We start from the raw sequence: 18,462 nt of genomic DNA, 5'->3' as shown, positions 1-18,462 counted from the left end.
GATAGCATTACCTCACAGATACAAAGCACCATCCTAAAGAGAGTAGCTTTCTATCATTAAATGTAGAAGATGTTGATTTATGGGAACCTTCAGTTTTACCTTTTAAAGCTTTGTTAGCTCTTATTTTTGATTAGTTTATATTGAACTGAAATCTGTTTCCTTGTAACAATCCACATTGGACTTGGTTCAGCCTTCTTGAGCCTTCCAGAGAGGCTATCTTTAATCTTTCTAATGATATATGACAGCTTTTCTATTATTATATTTCTTCTACATCTTCTCATTTCTGGGGAAAACATCCCATAGTTCCTATAACCAAAAGAAATGTGAAAAGCACAATACCCTGTTCACCTAGCTGCCCTGGAAGGAAGGTGCTGTTATTGTTCCCCTTTTTATAGCTGTGGAAACTGAGTTATAGGTTAAGTGACTTGCTCAGAGTCATATCTAGTAAATATTTGAGGTTGGATTTAACTCAGGTCTTCCTGATTCCAGTCCCAGCACCATCTAGATGTTCTTGAAGACCACTGATTATCTCCCTCACTAGAGCTTGCTCTCACACTTAGAAACAATCTTTTGGATTAAAATAGAATTCTTAATAAGCAAGAATAAAACATAGGTGATTTGTTTCCCTCTTGTATCCTGGGGGAATGGAAAAAGGATAAGATAGGTGAAATTACTTCTCAAAATAGTGACTAGATAAGTACCATTTAAGATATGATCCTTCCTGGAGCAAAACACATAAAAACAACGTTCTTGGTGTGGCCTAGCTATAGCAGATCTAAAACTATATTATAAAGTGGCAGTGATCAAAACCATTTGGTACTGGCTAAGAGAGAGAATAGTGGATCAGACACAATACACAGTAAATCAATCACCATAGTAATTTAGTATTTGATAAACCCCAAAACTGCAGCTTCTGGAATGAGAACTCCCTATTTGGCAAAAATTGTTGGAAAAATTATAAATTGTATGGCAGAAACTAGGCATTGACCAACATGTAACACCCTATACCAAGATAAGGCCAAAATAAGCTCATGTTTTAGACATAAAGAATGATACTATAAGCAAATTAGGAGAGCAAGGGGTAGTTTACCTGTCAGATATTGTAAGAAGGGAGAGATTTATGGTTAAAGAAGAACTAAAGAACATTATGAAATGTAAAATGGATAATCTTCATTACATTAAATTAAAAATTTTTGCACAAACTTTCCTTTTCTCTTTTTTGTGTATCTGTTCAACTGTTCCCTTATTGTGACATGCAGATTATGCACCTAAATTCATAGCATAACTTCTAACGGAGAACTCATATCCAACACATATGCTATATAAAACAAATTAAAATTACACTGCTTTGAGATCTAATGAGGACTAAGTGGCGAACCAAAGAATAATGTTTCAGAGTTTCTAAATACTTCAGTAAATTAAACATTTATTTAGATGAATCAGATCATTTGGCTCCATTTCCCCAAGGTGGTGGGATACAATGCTAATCTGTGGAATGGGCAGTGAAAAATGTTGGAAGATCCCATAGTTGATAGTCATTAAACATAATTTAACATTTAAACACATTAAACAGTGTGCTAGGCACTCTAAATCCATCAAAGGATATTTTTCCCCCACTACCTGAGATGGATAAATACAACGCTAATCTATGGAATAGGCAGTGAAAAATAATATTGGAAAATCTCCTCAATAATAGCTGATAGTCAATAAACATTTATTAAGCACCCTACTATGTGTTAGGCACTGTGCATCCATCAAAGGATGTTTTCTCTCATTACTACAATATTTTAACATACAAATCAAAGCACTGGTGTCCAGAAAATAGTTAACATATTAATTCATGGATCAGAGTCCTGTTCACTATGATTAACAATCATTAAATTCCTGTGCCATGAATTTGCAAGAGTTGATTGAACCTGAGCTCCCCATGTGAAATTCAAACACATTTTCTTTTACTTAAGAAGCCTAATGTTTTAATGAAAGTAGAACATTTTTTTCAAACAAGTGTTGAAAGCTTGGCACTATACTTGTAAACAGTAAACTTTTGTTTTTTTTAAACAATGACAAACAGTAGCACCAACAGATCCCTAAAATCCCTTTAGAAATGGAACCTGAGAGAGGAAGACCTGTGAATTTTAGAATTGGTGTAGAATTGTCCTTTGATGTTATCTCAAGTCTTCCTCTTTTCCTTCAGAAGAATGCAGAATTGTTAGCAGTGCCTATTAGAAGAACTGGTGTTTTCACTTAAGTTGTTCATTCTTAACTTTGTTCCCCAGTCTCCCTCTTCCTATGTCCCTCCCACCCCCTCCCCCAACCTAGTTTTCTTCTTGGTTGTATAAAAAGTGGGACAGGAAGAAAACCTGATAATTACCTATGATTTCATAGAATGTAGAGTTAAACATTAAACATACAAAGAAAAAAAAAACTTATAAAAAGAAACAAAACCAAAAATTATCCTGTGAGATCCTAGTGTGTAACCCTTTCTTTTCACAAATGAGGAAATGGGCCCAGAAGTGAAATAATTTGCCTAAGCATATAAAGGAAGGGGCAAAATTTGAACTCAGTGTCTCTGACTCCACATTTTAGTATTCTTCCACTATTGGAGGCTGTGAACCCAAATCAGTGTTTTCCTAATGGCTACCTGTAATTTACAGGCAACATGAGTCCCATTTAAATTACGAGCTTTAGTGGTGAAATTCTGTCTGTTCAATGTTGTTACCCACCCTCTTTTCTAACTAGCATTTTATATAGCACTGACACTATGTGTCAGGCATTGTATTAAACACTTTACAGATATTTTCTCATTTGTACAATCCTGGGAGGTAGGTTCTATTATGATTTCCATTTTATAGTTAAGGAAACTGAGGCAGAGATAAAGTGAAACTTACCCTAGCTATAAGTATCTGAGGCTGGATTTGAACTCAAATCTTCTTGATTTTGGGTCCAGTGCACTACCCAATTGTACCACCTAGCTGCCTCCTATTTTTCATTAGTTTATTTCAGTTTTCTAAGCCAGAAAAAGTGGTTGAAGGGGATAGTCCCATTGATGGTTCCCATATGAAGAATATGTCTGATTTCATCCTTTCTCAGTCAGTACTTAGAAGATGGCCTGAGAATGATGGTTGGTGTATTTCAGAAGCACAAGGGCATTGGACTAAGAATCTGGAAGAACTAGATTCAAATTCTGACTCAGACACCAGCTGTATGACCTTGGGCAAACATCACTTTATGTCTTTAGTTTCCTCGGGTAAAATGAGAGCAATGGATGTGATGATCTCTAAGGGCCACCACAGGATTAACAGTCCTATGCTAATGAGCAAACCAAATTAGTTCTCAATTGATGAGGCTGTGGAAGTGGGGGGTAGTTGACTCAATTGCCCCTGGAAATCTGGGGGTCATTGGGCCCAGTGAGAGCACAGCACTTTATTGGACTTTCTAGCTGATTTTCAAATCAAAACACGTTCACTGTCGAAGAGGTAAGAAAGTCTAGCTTAGCAGACTCCACCACAAGCTCAATTTCTTCTGTTCATACAGACTATGGTGTGTACATTATGGTGTGTATATAGTATGATGCTCAGTGATTCTTCCTGATTGAGCTGGCCATTGTGGTCAGATCACTAACCAGTCAGTGGGAAAAGCTCAGGCTTTGGCATTAGGCAACTTTGCTGGGTTTACATTTTACTCTGCTCTTTTTGCATTGAGCAAGTCATTTTATTCTTCTGGGCCTCAGTTTTCTCATCTACAAAATGAGAGATTTGGTCCAAGTGCAGGGATTCTATACTTTTTTGGGCAGTCTGTTGGAGCACACAGAACTAATCTCAGAATAAGAGTAATAAAGGATAGATAGAAGGAAGTGCTAAATTTCAGAGATAGATTGGTAAAAATAAAGATGCAATAGTTTTCTCATTTAAATTCTCAACCCCCTTGAAATCTAACTACAGGTCCCAGGACAAGAACTTCCAGATCTCAGACTATATGATTTCAGGTAGGTTGCCAATCCTACCTGATGGCTCCGATGGGGACTCTAGTGATCAAATATTGTATGTGGAAGCAATTTTCCCTGTCTCTTATTGTGAAGGATTACCTTTGGTGAACAGCTGTAGTCCACATAATATTAAGAAGTAGAAAAAAATGAGATCTTCAACATCTGCTTACTCACCCACCCTGCTCCATTTTACAGATGCAAATACTGAGCTCCAGAGAGCCAATGACTTGTTAAAGACTGGGCATTGAGTGAGTGGCAGAGCCAGGATTCCTAACCAGGTCTCCTGATTGCTGGTCAAGTGCTCTTTTCTCATACCACTTACCCAATCGGAGGTGGAAAACATTTGGTCCATAGCCAAAACAAACACTATTAAATTATCAGAAGTCAGTCAATGACAGGTGATCTAGATGAGGTAAAAAACAGCCTTTCTGCTGGTTAATCGTATCACCCAACATAGAACCTGGCCATGTTGTAAGTGATGAGCCCCCAAAGGCTATACATTTTCTTCTAGCTAATGAAACATCTAAATCATTTAAAAAAAAAAAAACAAAAAACAAACAAACAAAAAAAAACAAACCAAAAAAAAACAAAAACAAAAACAAAAACAAAAAAAACCCAGAATGCTCTATAAGAATGTAGTCCTGTCGTTTCACACTCTACACCATAGGGCCTAAAATTAACCCACTTTATCAGCTGCATAAAGTATGTTGTAGTGTGATGTTTTATAAAGTAGATAAACTGACGGGCAGGCAGCCTCGGAAAATACATGGTGGTTCAGTGCGGTGTCCATTTCATCCACATATTCAACTTGAAGAGGGATGTTCAGCGCCTGAGACAGGGCGGTGATTTGAACATGGTCGCACTCCGTGGCCATGGGTTCCACTTCCTGTGAGGACCAACAAGAGAGCAATGTTCAGAAATATAGGAATATTGGGAGACGGTTCACGGGTTTGATTCCCCAGTAAACTAAGCAGCTTTGCTTTTTATGGACAGACTACACCACTCTGCTGCTGATAATATATATACCCAGTCACAGGAGAAAATTCATGCCAGATGAGATAGAAGAATGGATACCAAAACCTAGTCCAGAAAATAATTATAATAAAAGTGGATAGTGTCAGGAATACCTGTGTTCAAAATTGGCCTTAGCTACTTGCTAGCTTTGGGAGTCTGGGCAAGCCATTTAATCTGTTTACTCTAGTTTCCTCATCTGTATTATGTTGATTATGTTAGCATCTACTTCTCAGAGTTATGGTGAGGATTACATAATTGTAAAGTGCCTAGCACAGTGCCTGACATATAGTAAGTGCTATATAAATTAGTCCAACTCTTTGTGACCTCATTTGACATTTTTTTTGTGAGCAATTTGCCATTTTTCTCTAGCTTATTTTACAGATGAGGAAACTGAGGAAAACAATTTAAGTGACTTGAACAGTCACACATCTAGTGTCTGAGCACAGATTTGAACTCATGAAGATGAATCTTTCTGATTCTGAGCTATTTTTAAAATGGGCTTTTAACTGTTCAAATTTTAATAAACATGTATTATTTTCTGATTGCATGCCAAGCTCTGTATCCCATTGCTATAACAGGTGACAGATAATAAGACAGTTTCTGCCTTCTCCTCTCTGGCCATCATTATCTGAGAAAATAAAATATTAGAATTGGAAGGGGCCTCCATATCATGGGGCCCAGGGCCCCAGAAGCAAAGCATTTTGCTCAAGGTTACATGGCTAGACAGTGTCTGAATCAGGATTCAAATCCATGTTCCCTGGCTCTCAAGATGCCTCTTTCTTCCCTGAGAGGTACTGAGGGTCCAGAGGCAGAGCTCAATATTCTTCCAGGTGTGCCTCTGGATATAAGTAGTGACCACAGCTACATCTAAGACTTCCCTACTATTACTAGAGGGGTAAACTTACTTGAGCACAGAAGTCTTTGACATCCATCTCCTCATCAATAAAATGCCTGAAGAAATCTGCCCGGTTCTTGATGAATGCAGAAGTAAGAAGCCTAAGGAATTGGACAATTCTATCCGAAAAACTCTGGTCATTGAAAACCTTCAGCAAGTTGGAAACAGAGCCATCCTTTTCCACCATTTCAACCAAGCTGTAAAACTAAGGCCAAAGCAATTAAGAATATAGACAATACACAAGAACTCATTATTCCTGAGTTTAGACCTTTCTTTTTCAGGACTTCGAGTTGATGAACTATAATAATCTCCAAGTTGATGTTTAATTATTATATTATTATTTTATGTATTATATATTGATTACATAATATATAACATTATATATTATTTATATTAACCATAGTAATCTCTAAGATGCTGTTTCCCCAGAACAAAATAACTGAGTTAGAAATACTTTGTTACTATTTCAGGTCAGTCCAAATGCATACACTCCAGAACAACCCTCACCTCCAAACTGTAAGTCCTGGATTTTGGAGAAATATAAACCTAGACACATGATTGTTTATTAATTGTGAACTCATCAGCTTCCCAGAATGTTGAAATGGGAAGGAAACTGAAAATAGAAATGTTAGAATTGGAAAGGATCCTAGAACCATAGCAGCTACATATTATTTTATTGATATATATATATATTACACATAAGGAAACTGAGGCCCTGAGAGATTGAGGCAGTTTGCTATAATGAAAAGAGTATTGTTAGATTTGGAGTCAAAAGACTTGGATTCAAATCCTCCTTCTGACACATAAGCTATGTGACCACAGATAAGTCACTCAAACTTTCTAAGTCTGTTTTCTCTTCTGTAAAATGAAGAATAGGATACCTATCTTCACATGGTTATCGTAATGATTAAATAAAATCCTATGTGGAAAAATCCTATTTGTAAAACTTAAAAGCCACTTGCTATAGTTGTTTCCTAGAGCTTTCTGTTGTTTAGTTGTTTTTAGTTGTGTCTGAGTCTTTGAGAATCCATTTGGGGTTTTCTTGGCAAAGATACTGGAATAGTTTGCCATTTTCCTTCTCCAGCTCATTTTACAGATAAGGAAACTGAGGCAAATAAGGTTACATGAATTGTTTGGGGTCTCACACCTAGTGTTGGAGGCCACATTTGAACTCAGAGGAGCCTTTCTGACTCTAGGTCCGATGCTCTATCCACTTCCCAGATCACAGAACTAGTAGTATGTGGTATAGTCAAAGGCAACCTATGGTTCCTAATTTTTAGTCTAGAATTCTTTCTACTATAAAATGATGACTCATTCCCCCCACCCCAGAAGTCACAATTAGTTTAGCAAATGAGGCTGTATTTGTAAGCCTACTTCCTTAGGCTTAAAAAGTTAAAATTTCAATGAACATTTCTTTCCTGCTCTTTCCTCTCTCTCTGCCTATTGATTTCATGTCCATCTTTTAAAGTCCAACTTACATGTTGCCAGTTTCGTGAATCCTTCTCTGATTTCCTTCCCCTGAGAGTCCCTAACAGTAACATCCTTTCTTCATTCAGATCCCAAATAACACCTCTGCTTGGAGGTAATGCGCTGTCTTTGTGTCAGAGAATAGATGTGTGGGAGAGGGGGAGCTGAAATAATCAAAGAACATAGGCTGTTTAGGGAACTTAGAGATCACATTTTACAGATGAGTAAATGGAAATTCACAGAGAGAAATGTAAGTTCCATGAAGGCAAAAATTGTTATCTAAATTGGGTTCCTAAGGCAATCTACCACAAATTTAAACATGGGAGAAAAGACTAGGTACATCCCAAATTTTAAAAAAGGCTTAATTTTTTTTTAAGACTGGATCTATTATTTCCTTGGGATAGGATGCTCCCAGTGACAAGTTTTCTCTATCAATGCAGATTAATATCTTCTCTGCAATGTATAGTATTGTATTGTTGTACTAATTGTATGAGTTGTCTGGGACACTGAGAGATTAACTGAATGGCTATGCGCATGTGTCAGAGATGGGACTTGAACCCAGGACATACATACTTGGAGTTCAGCTCTGTATCTACTAAGTCAACTTGCTTGGTTTTTTATTGTTGTTTTTCAGTCACGTCCAATTCTTTGTGACCCCTTTTGGAGTTTTCTTGACAAAGATACTGGATTGGTTTGCCCAGTCCTTCTCCAGCTCATTTTACAAATGAGGAAACTGAGGCAAATAGGGTTAAGTAACTTGCTCAGGTTAAGTATCTAGGCTCTGCACTCTACCCACTGCACTACTTAGCTGCCCCTAGATGTCTTCGACCTATAACAACAACAAAAAATAGATTATCCATGCTTTGGATTATCTCCTTCATTGCTACACTTACATAGGCAGACCTATACTCTATACCTCTTTGGGCAACTGGCCAATAAAACACACACACACACACACACACACACACTTCAATTTCTTTTTGTTTAAAGTAGAGAAAGAGCTAGTCATATGAAAAGATGCTCCAAATCATTATCCGAGGAATGCAAATTAAGACAACTCTGAGATACCACTACACACCTGTCAGATTGGCTAAGATGACAGGAAAAGACAATGACGAATGTTGGAGGGAATGTAGGAAAACTGGGACACTGATGCATTGTTGGTAGAACTGTGCACGGATCTAACCATTCAGGAAAGCAATTTGGAACTATGCCCAGAGAGTTATGAAACTGTTCATACCCTTTGACCCAGCAGTGTTTTTTACCAGGCTTATATCCCAAAGAGATATTAAAGAAGGGAAAGGGACCCACATGTGCAAAAATGTTTGTAATAGCTCTTTTTGTAGTGGCCAGAAACTGGAAACTGAGAGGATGCCCATCAGTTGGAGAATGGCTGAATAAATTATTGCATATGAATGTTATGGAATATTACTGTTCTGTAAGAAATGACCAGCAGGATGATTTCAGAGAGGCCTGGACTGATGCTGAGCAAAATGAGCAGAACCAGGAGATCATTATACACGGCAACAAGAAGACTATATGAGGATCAATTCTGATGGACATGGCTCTCTTCAACAATGAGATGAACCAAATCAGTTCCATTTGTTCAGTGATGAAGAGAGCTATCTACGCCCAGAAAGACATCTATGGGAACTGAATGTGGAACACAACATAGCATTTCCACTCTTTCTGTTATTGTTTGCTTATATTTTTGTTTTCCTTCTCAGGTTTTTTTTTTTCTTTCTAGATTTGATTTTTCTTGTGCAGCAAGATAACTGTATAAATATGTATACATGTATTGGATTTAACATATACTTTAATATATTTAACATGTATTGGACTACCTGCCAATTAGGGAAGGGGGTGGGGGAAAGGAGGGGAAAAGGTGGAACAGAAGATTTTGCAAGGGTCAGTGCTGAATAATTACCCATGCATATGTTTTGTAAATAAAAAAAATAATAAAAAATTTTTAAAAAGAGAAATGCTTTCAGCCCTCTATTTTCATATTTATCTCTGCATTGTCATGATTTTATCCACCCCAAGGTGTGTTATAGTAGAGATACCCTGCTGTCATAGAATAAGCCTTAGACATTCAACTAGGTGACCCAGGTTGAGGACCAGCTCTGTCACTTATCTGTGCACCCAGACAAGTCAATTTCAATCCAATCTATGAACCTTAGTTTCCTCATATACAAAATGGGAATAATATTGCTGATATCTCATAGTAGTAAAATGTAAGGTATTTTTGTGATTTTTTTTTGGTGGCAAAGAATTGAAAATTGAGGATATGCCCATCAACTGGGGAATGTCTAAACAAACTGTGGTATATGATTGTAATAGTATATTATTGTATTATAAAAACCAACTAGCAGAATGATTTCAGGAAAACTTGGAAAGACTTATGTGAATTGATACATAGTAAAGTGAATAGAACCAGGAGAACTTTGTATACAGTAACAGAAATATTGTTTGATGAAGAACTGTGAATAACTTAACTCTCCCAGCAATACAATGATGCAAGACAACTTTTTATCATAAAAAAGTGCTATCCACTTCTAAAGAAAGAAGTGATCAGAATTTTGAATGGAGATTGCAACATTCTTTCTTTCTTTCTTTCTTTTTTTGGTCTATGTTTTCTTTCACAACATGATTATTATAGAAATGTTTTGCATGATTACATATATATATAATTTATATTGCATTGCTGTATTCTCAATGAGGGGAGGTAGGGAAGAAGAGAATTTGGAACTCTAAGATTTAAAAACACATGTAACTGGGGAAAAAGTACTAAATGTGTGTGTGTGTGTGTGTGTGTGTGTATTTTTTTTTCCCCCTGAGGCTGGGGTTAAGTGACTTGCCCAGGGTCATACAGCTAGGAAGTGTTAAGTGTCTGAGACCAGATTTGAACTCGGGTCCTCCTGAATTCAGGGCTGGTGTTCTATCCACTGCGCCACCTAGCTGCCCCCTACTAAATATATTTAGTAAAAAAAATAAGTTTTTTTTTTAAAAAAAGAAACAATAGCCCAGAAGCACAAGATTATCAGCTGCCAACAAGCAGCCTCAAAAAAGCCTCAAGCTCTTCTTAGGGATATTGTTACCTTTCTAAGCCTTATCTCCATTTTGCAGGAAACCAAGACTCTGATAATTTAATTGATTTAACCTTGATCACAGTTATTGCCTTCATGTTTTCTCAATCGTACTGACCTGCTCTCCTGTTTGTATTTTTCCTGGCTATTTGGGTTAGTTCACAGACTACTTACTGCATTAAAGAAGTTTCTGAATTTGTGTTCTTCAAAGCCAGCAGCTAAAAGGTCTTTTGGGGTCTGTAGTACACGTTCCTTAAACCTGAAAGGGATTGAACCTAAAGATTAGAGGTCAGTGAATAAAGTATCAAGTGCACCATCTACATGCAGTTTCTTCAGCATTTTGAGCTCTGTTATCTATGGATGTGCTGCAGCCAAAACTGTTAATTTTTTAGCGAAATTTTGTTAATTTTTAATGAAAACAATTTTACTACTCAGTTACAAAGTTACAAAACAAGGCTAGATTTATTGTTTTGTTGATTATCTAGATTTAAGAAAGTTAATAATATAAATGAAATTTAAAGACTATGTATACTTCTTTTCTTCTAGAGATCTTGGTTGTTAAACATTTATCAGCACACTACTATGTTGTTCTATAAACACTGTTTGAGTTAGGCAGAAGTGAAATAGGAGATTCAGGGAAGGAAGTTATTACCAGATTAGAGGCCAGGTAGGATGATGATGATGATGATAAAAAAATTGATAATGGCATTTATATAGGACTTCATAGTTTGCAATTATCTCTTTTGAGGCTTACAATGTCCTTACTGTTATTTCACCTCATATTTCTATAAAGGGAAGCCAGGCCAGGGGCTATTCTCATTAAAGGCAGCCCATATACTCAATTATAGAAACAGCACCTAAAGGGAATAATAAAGAAATTCATCTAGATCATTTAAGCTTTTCAATATATTCTCCTCACATATTTATGAGGTAGGTAATACAAAATATTATCACTTTACAGATAAAGGTACTGAAATGCAGTATTGCCCATGGTCCCCAAACTAGTTAGTTTTCAGTTTCTAATCTTTCCTTATCCCCTGCCCCAATCCCACAGCCTTTCCTCATCTCCAGAATAATAAAATGAATGTTGGAGCAAGTCTATGGAGCATATGGCACTTTACTTCTAAAAACATCCTAAATACCTCCCAGGGTCTCGAAAAGAAAGTCACTTCTGGTTAGGATTTTCTATCAGCTCTCTCCTTTCAAACCTTACCCTTTGGGAAAACTTGAGACTTCATTGTACTCTCCTGAGGTTTAAATAGGCTAATGTGCAAAGCAGGCTCTTCAGGTTTGGTGTATAATCACTTTGAAAAGGTTGTTTTGGATGTTTTGTGTTCTTTTCCTTTTCAGAAAGCTAGTTCCAGTATATGGCATATATGGTGAAGGATTATGCCACCTAATGGTCCATTTAAAAAATACATTACAAAGTTTTAGGCCCCAATCTATGAAGTGTTTTTTTCCTTTTCTGGAGAAATTTGTCTTAAGTCCTGTCCTGCTTACCATTTTTATTCATGACTTGGATTAAGGTGGTATATACCAAATCTGAAGAAAAGACAAATTCAGAAGTGGAAACTAATACAAGAGACCACAAATATGTTGTTGTTGTGACCACTTGTGTCCAACTCTTCTGTGACCTAATGGGTCCCTTCTATCCCCCTATTCTCCTCTCTCTGTTGAAGTCTGTCAAAGTTCATGTTCACTGTTTCTATACTATCTGTCCATCTCTTCTGCCAGCCCCTTTTCTTTAACTCTTCCCTTTAATTTTTCACAACACTAGGGTCTTTTCCAATGAGCCTACAAATATAGAATCCAAAAACATCTCAAGAATTGAGAGTAGAAGACTGAAGCTAGTAAGATGGAACTGAATAGAAATACTTGTAAAGTACTGCACTCAGGGTCAAAAAATCAACCATATGACTACAGCATAGGAGAAGTAAATATTTTTTTAAAGAGCTAAAAGTTCTTAGTGCCATGTTTTAGAAAGGACATTAAAACACTGTAATGTGTTCAGAGGAAGATGATATTAAAATACTGTGGTGTATTCAGAGCGGCATAAACAGGACAGAAACGGGACTCAAAACCATCCTCTCTATTGAAGTAATCGAGAATACTTGGTGTGGAGAAGGAAAAACTGGTAGAGCAGAGCAGGGCAATTAGTACTTGTGTATTTCAGTAATCTGAAAGACTATCAAATAATGAAGATTAGCTTTTCTTAGCATGAATAATACTGATGGATGAAAATTATATGGAGGAGTATTTCTTCTTTTAAAAAGATCCAATCACTTTGGATGGCAATCTGGAACTATGCCCGAAGAGTTATAAAACTAGGCATACTTTTTGACCCAGCAGTGCTGTTATTGGGTCTGTATCCTAAGGAAATCATAAAGGAGGGAAAAGAACCCACATGTGCAAAAATGTTTGTAGAAGCTCTTTTTTTGTGGTAGCAAAAAACAGGAAAATGAGAAATATACCCATCAGTTGGGGAATGGCTGAATAAGTTCTGGTATATAAAGATAATGGAATATTATTGTTCTTTAAAAAATGATGAACAAGCTGATTTTAGAAAGGCCTGGAAAGATTTACATGAACTGAATGAATGATGAGTGAAACAAGCAGAATCAGAAATATTGTACAGAATAACAGCAAGAATGTGCAATGATCAACTATGAAAAACTTGGTTCTTCTAAGTGGTTCAGTAATTCAAAGCAATCCCAATAAATTTTGGACAGAAAATGCCATCTGTACCCAGAAAAAGAACTAAGAAGACTGAATGTAATGTTCACTTCTTTTTTTCTGTGCTTTAATCTCTCCCATGATTTTTCCCTTTTGCTCTGATTTTTCTCTCCCAACATGATTCATAAAGCAATATGTGTTAAAAATTAATTAAAAAAAATAAAAAGAAGAAATTACAAAGAAGCAAATTTCAGTTCATTAAAAGGAAACACTTCTTAGTGATAAGTGCTTAGTGATAATCTATCTTAATTATTAATGATGAGGAAACTAGATGGCCAGTAGATCAAGCATGGAGTTGGGAGGACCTGAATTCAAATGCAGTATTAGACGCTTGGTATCTAGGAACTGTGTAACCCTGGTCAAACAACTTAACTCTAACTGCCTCTACACACATACAAAAAAAAAAAAAAAAAAAAAAAAAAAAAAAAGAAAAAGCAAGAAACCATGAAAGCAAGAAAAAGAATTAATAATGAAGATTAAATGATCACTTCTCAGGGACATTATAGAGAAGAATCAAATTTTGGATGGGACTAATATCTACCAATAGTCAAGGCCCAGCTCAAATGCTACTTTTTTTCATAGGATGTAAAATGGATCAGTTAGATTACATGAAATGTAATAAGCTTTTGCACAAAGAAAACGAAGGTAGCCAAAATTATAAGACAGAAAACTAGGGGGATGGTAATTTACAGCAAATTTCTTTGATAAAGACCTCATTTCATAGCTATTTGACTGAGTTCCCATCCAACACTGTACTACTATGAGTCTATGTATGGCAGGGAATAAGATCCAGGTCAATAAGATGGTGAAACAGGAAAATTCTCCCTTTCACTTCCTCACCCTCTCATGGCACTATTCTCCCTCAAAGATGTCCAGAAGCCTCTTAGTCTTTTTTTTTTGGGGGGGGGGGTGTTAAGTGACTTGTCCCGAGTCACACAGCTAGACATGTTAAGTTTCTGAGGCCATATTTGAACTTAGGTACTCCTGACTTCAGGGCTAGTGCTCTATCCAGCTGCCCCAGCCTCTTAGTCTTTTCAGTTTTCCCCCTTAGCAAAATTATTTTGGTATGGAGAGGGGCTAGGAAACCTGCATGTACAGAAAACAATTTTGGAGGCAGTGTCAGAAGACTTTGGTTGAAGTAAATGTGATGTCATTAAACTACTGGTTTGACCTTGGGCAACGGACTTAACTGCTCTGTTGCCTCACGTGCAAAAAACGAGAGGGTAGGACTAGATGACTTTGAATGTTCCATCTACAATTCTATGAATATCACTTGGAGAAAAGAGGTAGATTTTCAAATGAACTGAGTCACTTATGATAACCCCACAGGTGGATGTGGAAGGGCGTGATATAGTAGAATGACTGCTAATCTAGATTCAAAGGACTTGGGTTCAAATCCCACCTCTGATGTCTGTACATTATGTGATCTTGCTCAAGTTATTAATCCCTAGAACTCAATTTCTTCATATGTAAAATGAAGAGACCAGATTAGATGGTTTTTTAAATCTCTTCCAGCTCTACATCTAAGAACTGCATGTAGTGTTTTGAAGCAAAGGTTTGCCCAAGTAGTCTTCATATCACATTGTAATTTGGGCATCTACTCCCATTATATTTAAGGTCATGTCTGATCAGATCCAGGTAAGATAAATAAAGCTAATAATAATAATAACACTTTTAAGTTTGAAAAACATTTTACAAATTTTGTTTTTAATAAAATTTAATTTTAATTGTTTTAATAAGAATTAATTTAATAATAAAATTTTGATACTTTTATAAATATCATTCACTTTATCCTCAAAACAAAGTTGGGTTGTAGGTTATATTATTATTATTTACAAATGAGGCAAGAAGAAGTTAAATGACTTGCTTAGGATCTCATATCAAGTAAATGATTGAAGCTAGATCTGAATGTGGATCTTTCTATCTCCAAGCCTGGCATTCTATCCATTATAGCAATAAAGGGAGATGGAATCTCTATAATCATTCAATATTTCTGCTTGAATACTTCCATTTTGGGGGGGGTTTGTTTTGATTTGAATTCTCTGGTTAACTGTCCTAAAACAATTTATTTTTTCCTAGTTTTGATCTGGCCAGTGAATCAGTTGGGGCACCTGGGAAAGGTATTTTATTCAGCCTCCCTGTCTCCATGAAACATTGTACCTAACCATGGCAAGGAGCAGATAATTTACCTTTTTCATGGTCACTAGGAAAGTTGACTCCAAAGATATATGAAATCATAGGGTGTAAACAGAAGAAAAAGGAAGCCTAGAACATAGAATGTAAGAACTGGAAGGTAGTCAGGATACAATATGGAAAAGAATAGAGAATGTTAGCCATGGAAGGTTCATTAGAGATTAGCTTAGAGATGCAGAAACTAAGGCCCAGCCTGATAGTGACTTGGTTAAAGAAATGTAGGTAAGTCAGTGGCTGAGTTTGGATTTGAACCCGTATTTCTCAGCCTTCTGTTTCATTGCTAAATCTCTTTTGCTTTCAGAAAATACTTTCAAGATTCTAATCAGGGGTGTGTACTAGTAAATGTTTAATAATCAGCTCTCTGGGGAGGAAAATGTATGTTGAACACACTTTTAAGTTTACCTCCTTTATCATGAATTCTTTTCTTCATATTTTAAAGTCTAGTTATTGATATTGTTCAGTCATTTCAGTTGTGTTTCACTCTTTGTGAACTCATTTGGCGGTTTTCTTGACATACCAACAAAACCCCCCAAAACAAAACAAAACCAAAAAACCAAAACAAAATCAACAAAACAAAACAAAACCAACAAGCCTTGATTATAGCTTTTGTTGATTTCTGAGGTGTAAATGCTCACAGTGGAAATGTAATAATCAGCTCTCACAAATAGTGAGCTAGCACACTCCTAACACTAACCACTACTTTCTAAATATGGGCACAAACAAACAAAGGGAAAACCACTGAAGCTTTTGAGACAGCTGAGTTTAGAGTGTAGGTCTCTTTATTACATTTACCATTTCAACCTAATCCAATCCAATCTAATCCAATGTAACATGAATGTAATTATTTTGCACACTAAGTGCCTAATGTGTGTAAATGTTTGTATTAGGAGAGACACAGACAAAATAAAAAACAATTCCTGCCCTCAAAAAGCTTATACTCTATGTACAGGATACAATATGTAAAAGGAAGAATCCAAATGGTAATTTACCTGAGAATTTCCCTGCTGTTTCCAATTAGTGATTCTAAATAGGAATAACCTAAGGCTCGGTAAAAGCAATTCCCATCTCCTTTTGTTTTTCGTAGAGCAGAAAATCTTTTGCTGAGTTCCTGGAGAAAGAAAGACATAATTTTAGATAAGAAGGTAATAATTATAATGATAATAATAGCTGATATCTATATAACATTTTGATGTTAGCATATTGTTTTATGTGCATTATCTCATTTGATTTTTGCAACATCTTATAAGTTAAGTATAGCTGGGTATTTCTGTCCCCTTTTAATAGATGAAGCAGCAGAAATTTTAAAAGATTAAATAACTGACTGAAAGTCATACAATAAAGCACCTAAGTCCCTCCAAAAACTAAGTCTTGTACTCTTTGCACTAGACCAAACTATATTAAATCTTTTTCTTGTTAATTCCCTCATCTGAAAATTCTATCTCAGTTAGGCAAGGTACCAACACTTATCTCTTGTGTACAACATGTTCTCTCACCTGTTTACCTATGCTTATTCTTCAAGAACTTATTTATTCCTTCATTTGTTCAACAAATAGTAATTATTGAATGCTTCAGAGTTCAAGATTCTATGTTTGCAAACACTGAGGAAACAGAAAAATAACACAAATAAGGCCTTAGTCTCAAGAAACTTATGATCTAGTAACAGAAATAAGATGTGGACACACACATAGGACAGCAAGTGATGAGCATATAAGGAAGGTTTAAACACAGAGACTTTTTCCAGATTGAAGAGGACAAAGGGAGGCAAACATGGAAGGCTTCAAGAAAGAAGAGTTTGATGTGACTAGTGATAGCTTTGTTTTTTTCTTCTGAAAGCTGCCTGTTCATATCCTTTGGCCATTTAACAAGTGGGGAATGGCTCTTATTTTTATAAATTTGACTCAATTATCCAAATGGCAAAGAAATGAGGTCTTTATTAGATAAATCCCCCTATAAATCCTCCCTCCCCCAGTTTTCTGTTTTCTAATTTTGGTTACTTTAGTTTTCTTTTGCAAAAGCTTTTTACATTTCATGTAATCAAAATGAATCAATTGATATCCTATGAAAGAAGTAATACTTGAAATACTCCTTGATTATTGTTAGGATACCAACAAGTGGAGATGAAATTGGGATAGGGCATTTCAGGGATAGGGATCAGAATGAGAAAAGACATTTGGGAGGAAGAATAGAAAGTACTCACTCTTTGGCTAGAAAAGTTCTTGCAGAAGAGGAATATGGGTAAGTTACTCTAAATTACTTCAAACTTTTAGCAAAGAGGTGGTGAACTAGAGATATGAAATGGAACATATATTTTCATGTAAGATATGGAATGGAACATATATTTTCATGTGAGGCCAATGTGCTAATTTGTTTTGCTTAACTTATATAGGAGAGTTCTCTCTGTGGGATGTCAGTTGAAAGTTGACAGTGTTTTTTAAAAAGAAATATCGGTATCAAATATTAGTAAGATATTTTTTAAAAAGGGAAAGAAAAGTCTCTTAGTTATATGGTAAATGTCCATGAATTCCAGGAGGATGTTGGGTTTTTTCCTGATGGAGAAGAAAGATCATCAAAACTGTGCATTAGGAAGAAGCAGCTAGATTACATCTATCAATTTAATTAAACAAATATTAAATGTCTAGGCAGTTGGGTGGCCTTGTAGATACAGTTCTGGCCCTAGAGGCAGAAAGACTCACTTATCTGGACATTTAATATCTATGTGACTCCCAGAAAGTCACTTAACCTGTTTGCCTCAGTTTCCTCATCTGTAAAATGAGCTGGGGAAGGACATGGTAAGTCTACTCCTCTATGTTTGCTAAGAAAACTCCAGTTAGAGTCATGAAAAGTTGAACATGACTAAAACAAGTGAACAACAATGTACTAAAGCAACTTAAAAAAGGCAATCAAAATAAGTGAAAAATATTGTGGAGGGATTTATAAGAGTTGGTATGTAGTGGGTGAAAGATGAAATGACTAAGGGAAAAAATTCGATTTTCTGAGCATATTGATTTAATAAAGTATGGCAACTGCCCAAAAAACCAGAGCCACGCCTCCTCAGTTTAATCCTGGACCCCAAATGCAGGAGGAGACAG

The 18,462-nt window shown here is 36.1% G+C and overlaps 2 protein-coding genes across 2 annotated transcripts in view; one reads left to right on the top strand and one right to left on the bottom strand.

Moving 5' to 3' along the window:
• Positions 1-1,406: 1,406 nt before the first annotated feature.
• Positions 1,407-18,462, bottom strand: part of OTUB2 (OTU deubiquitinase, ubiquitin aldehyde binding 2) — a 37,758-nt gene continuing 20,702 nt past the window's right edge. Inside the window, exons 3-6 of the mRNA XM_074289703.1 lie at positions 16,363-16,481; positions 10,622-10,706; positions 5,905-6,099; positions 1,407-4,871 (exon numbers count right to left, since the gene is read on the bottom strand). Of these exons, the coding sequence (XP_074145804.1) occupies positions 4,662-4,871; positions 5,905-6,099; positions 10,622-10,706; positions 16,363-16,481 (609 nt within the window). The 3' untranslated portion in view covers positions 1,407-4,661. The remainder of the gene's footprint in view (positions 4,872-5,904; positions 6,100-10,621; positions 10,707-16,362; positions 16,482-18,462) is intronic.
• The window catches only part of ASB2 (ankyrin repeat and SOCS box containing 2), a 259,403-nt gene continuing 256,452 nt past the window's right edge, over positions 15,512-18,462 (top strand). The window contains exon 1 of the mRNA XM_074289702.1: positions 15,512-15,595. The gene's annotated coding sequence lies outside the window, so the exon portion shown is untranslated. The remainder of the gene's footprint in view (positions 15,596-18,462) is intronic.

Source organism: Sminthopsis crassicaudata, chromosome 2 (genome assembly GCF_048593235.1).
Source record: "Sminthopsis crassicaudata isolate SCR6 chromosome 2, ASM4859323v1, whole genome shotgun sequence".
NCBI classification, from domain to species: Eukaryota; Metazoa; Chordata; class Mammalia; order Dasyuromorphia; family Dasyuridae; genus Sminthopsis; species Sminthopsis crassicaudata.
Note: the sequence above shows the minus strand (reverse complement) of the source record. Positions and strands in the feature narration are given on the sequence as shown.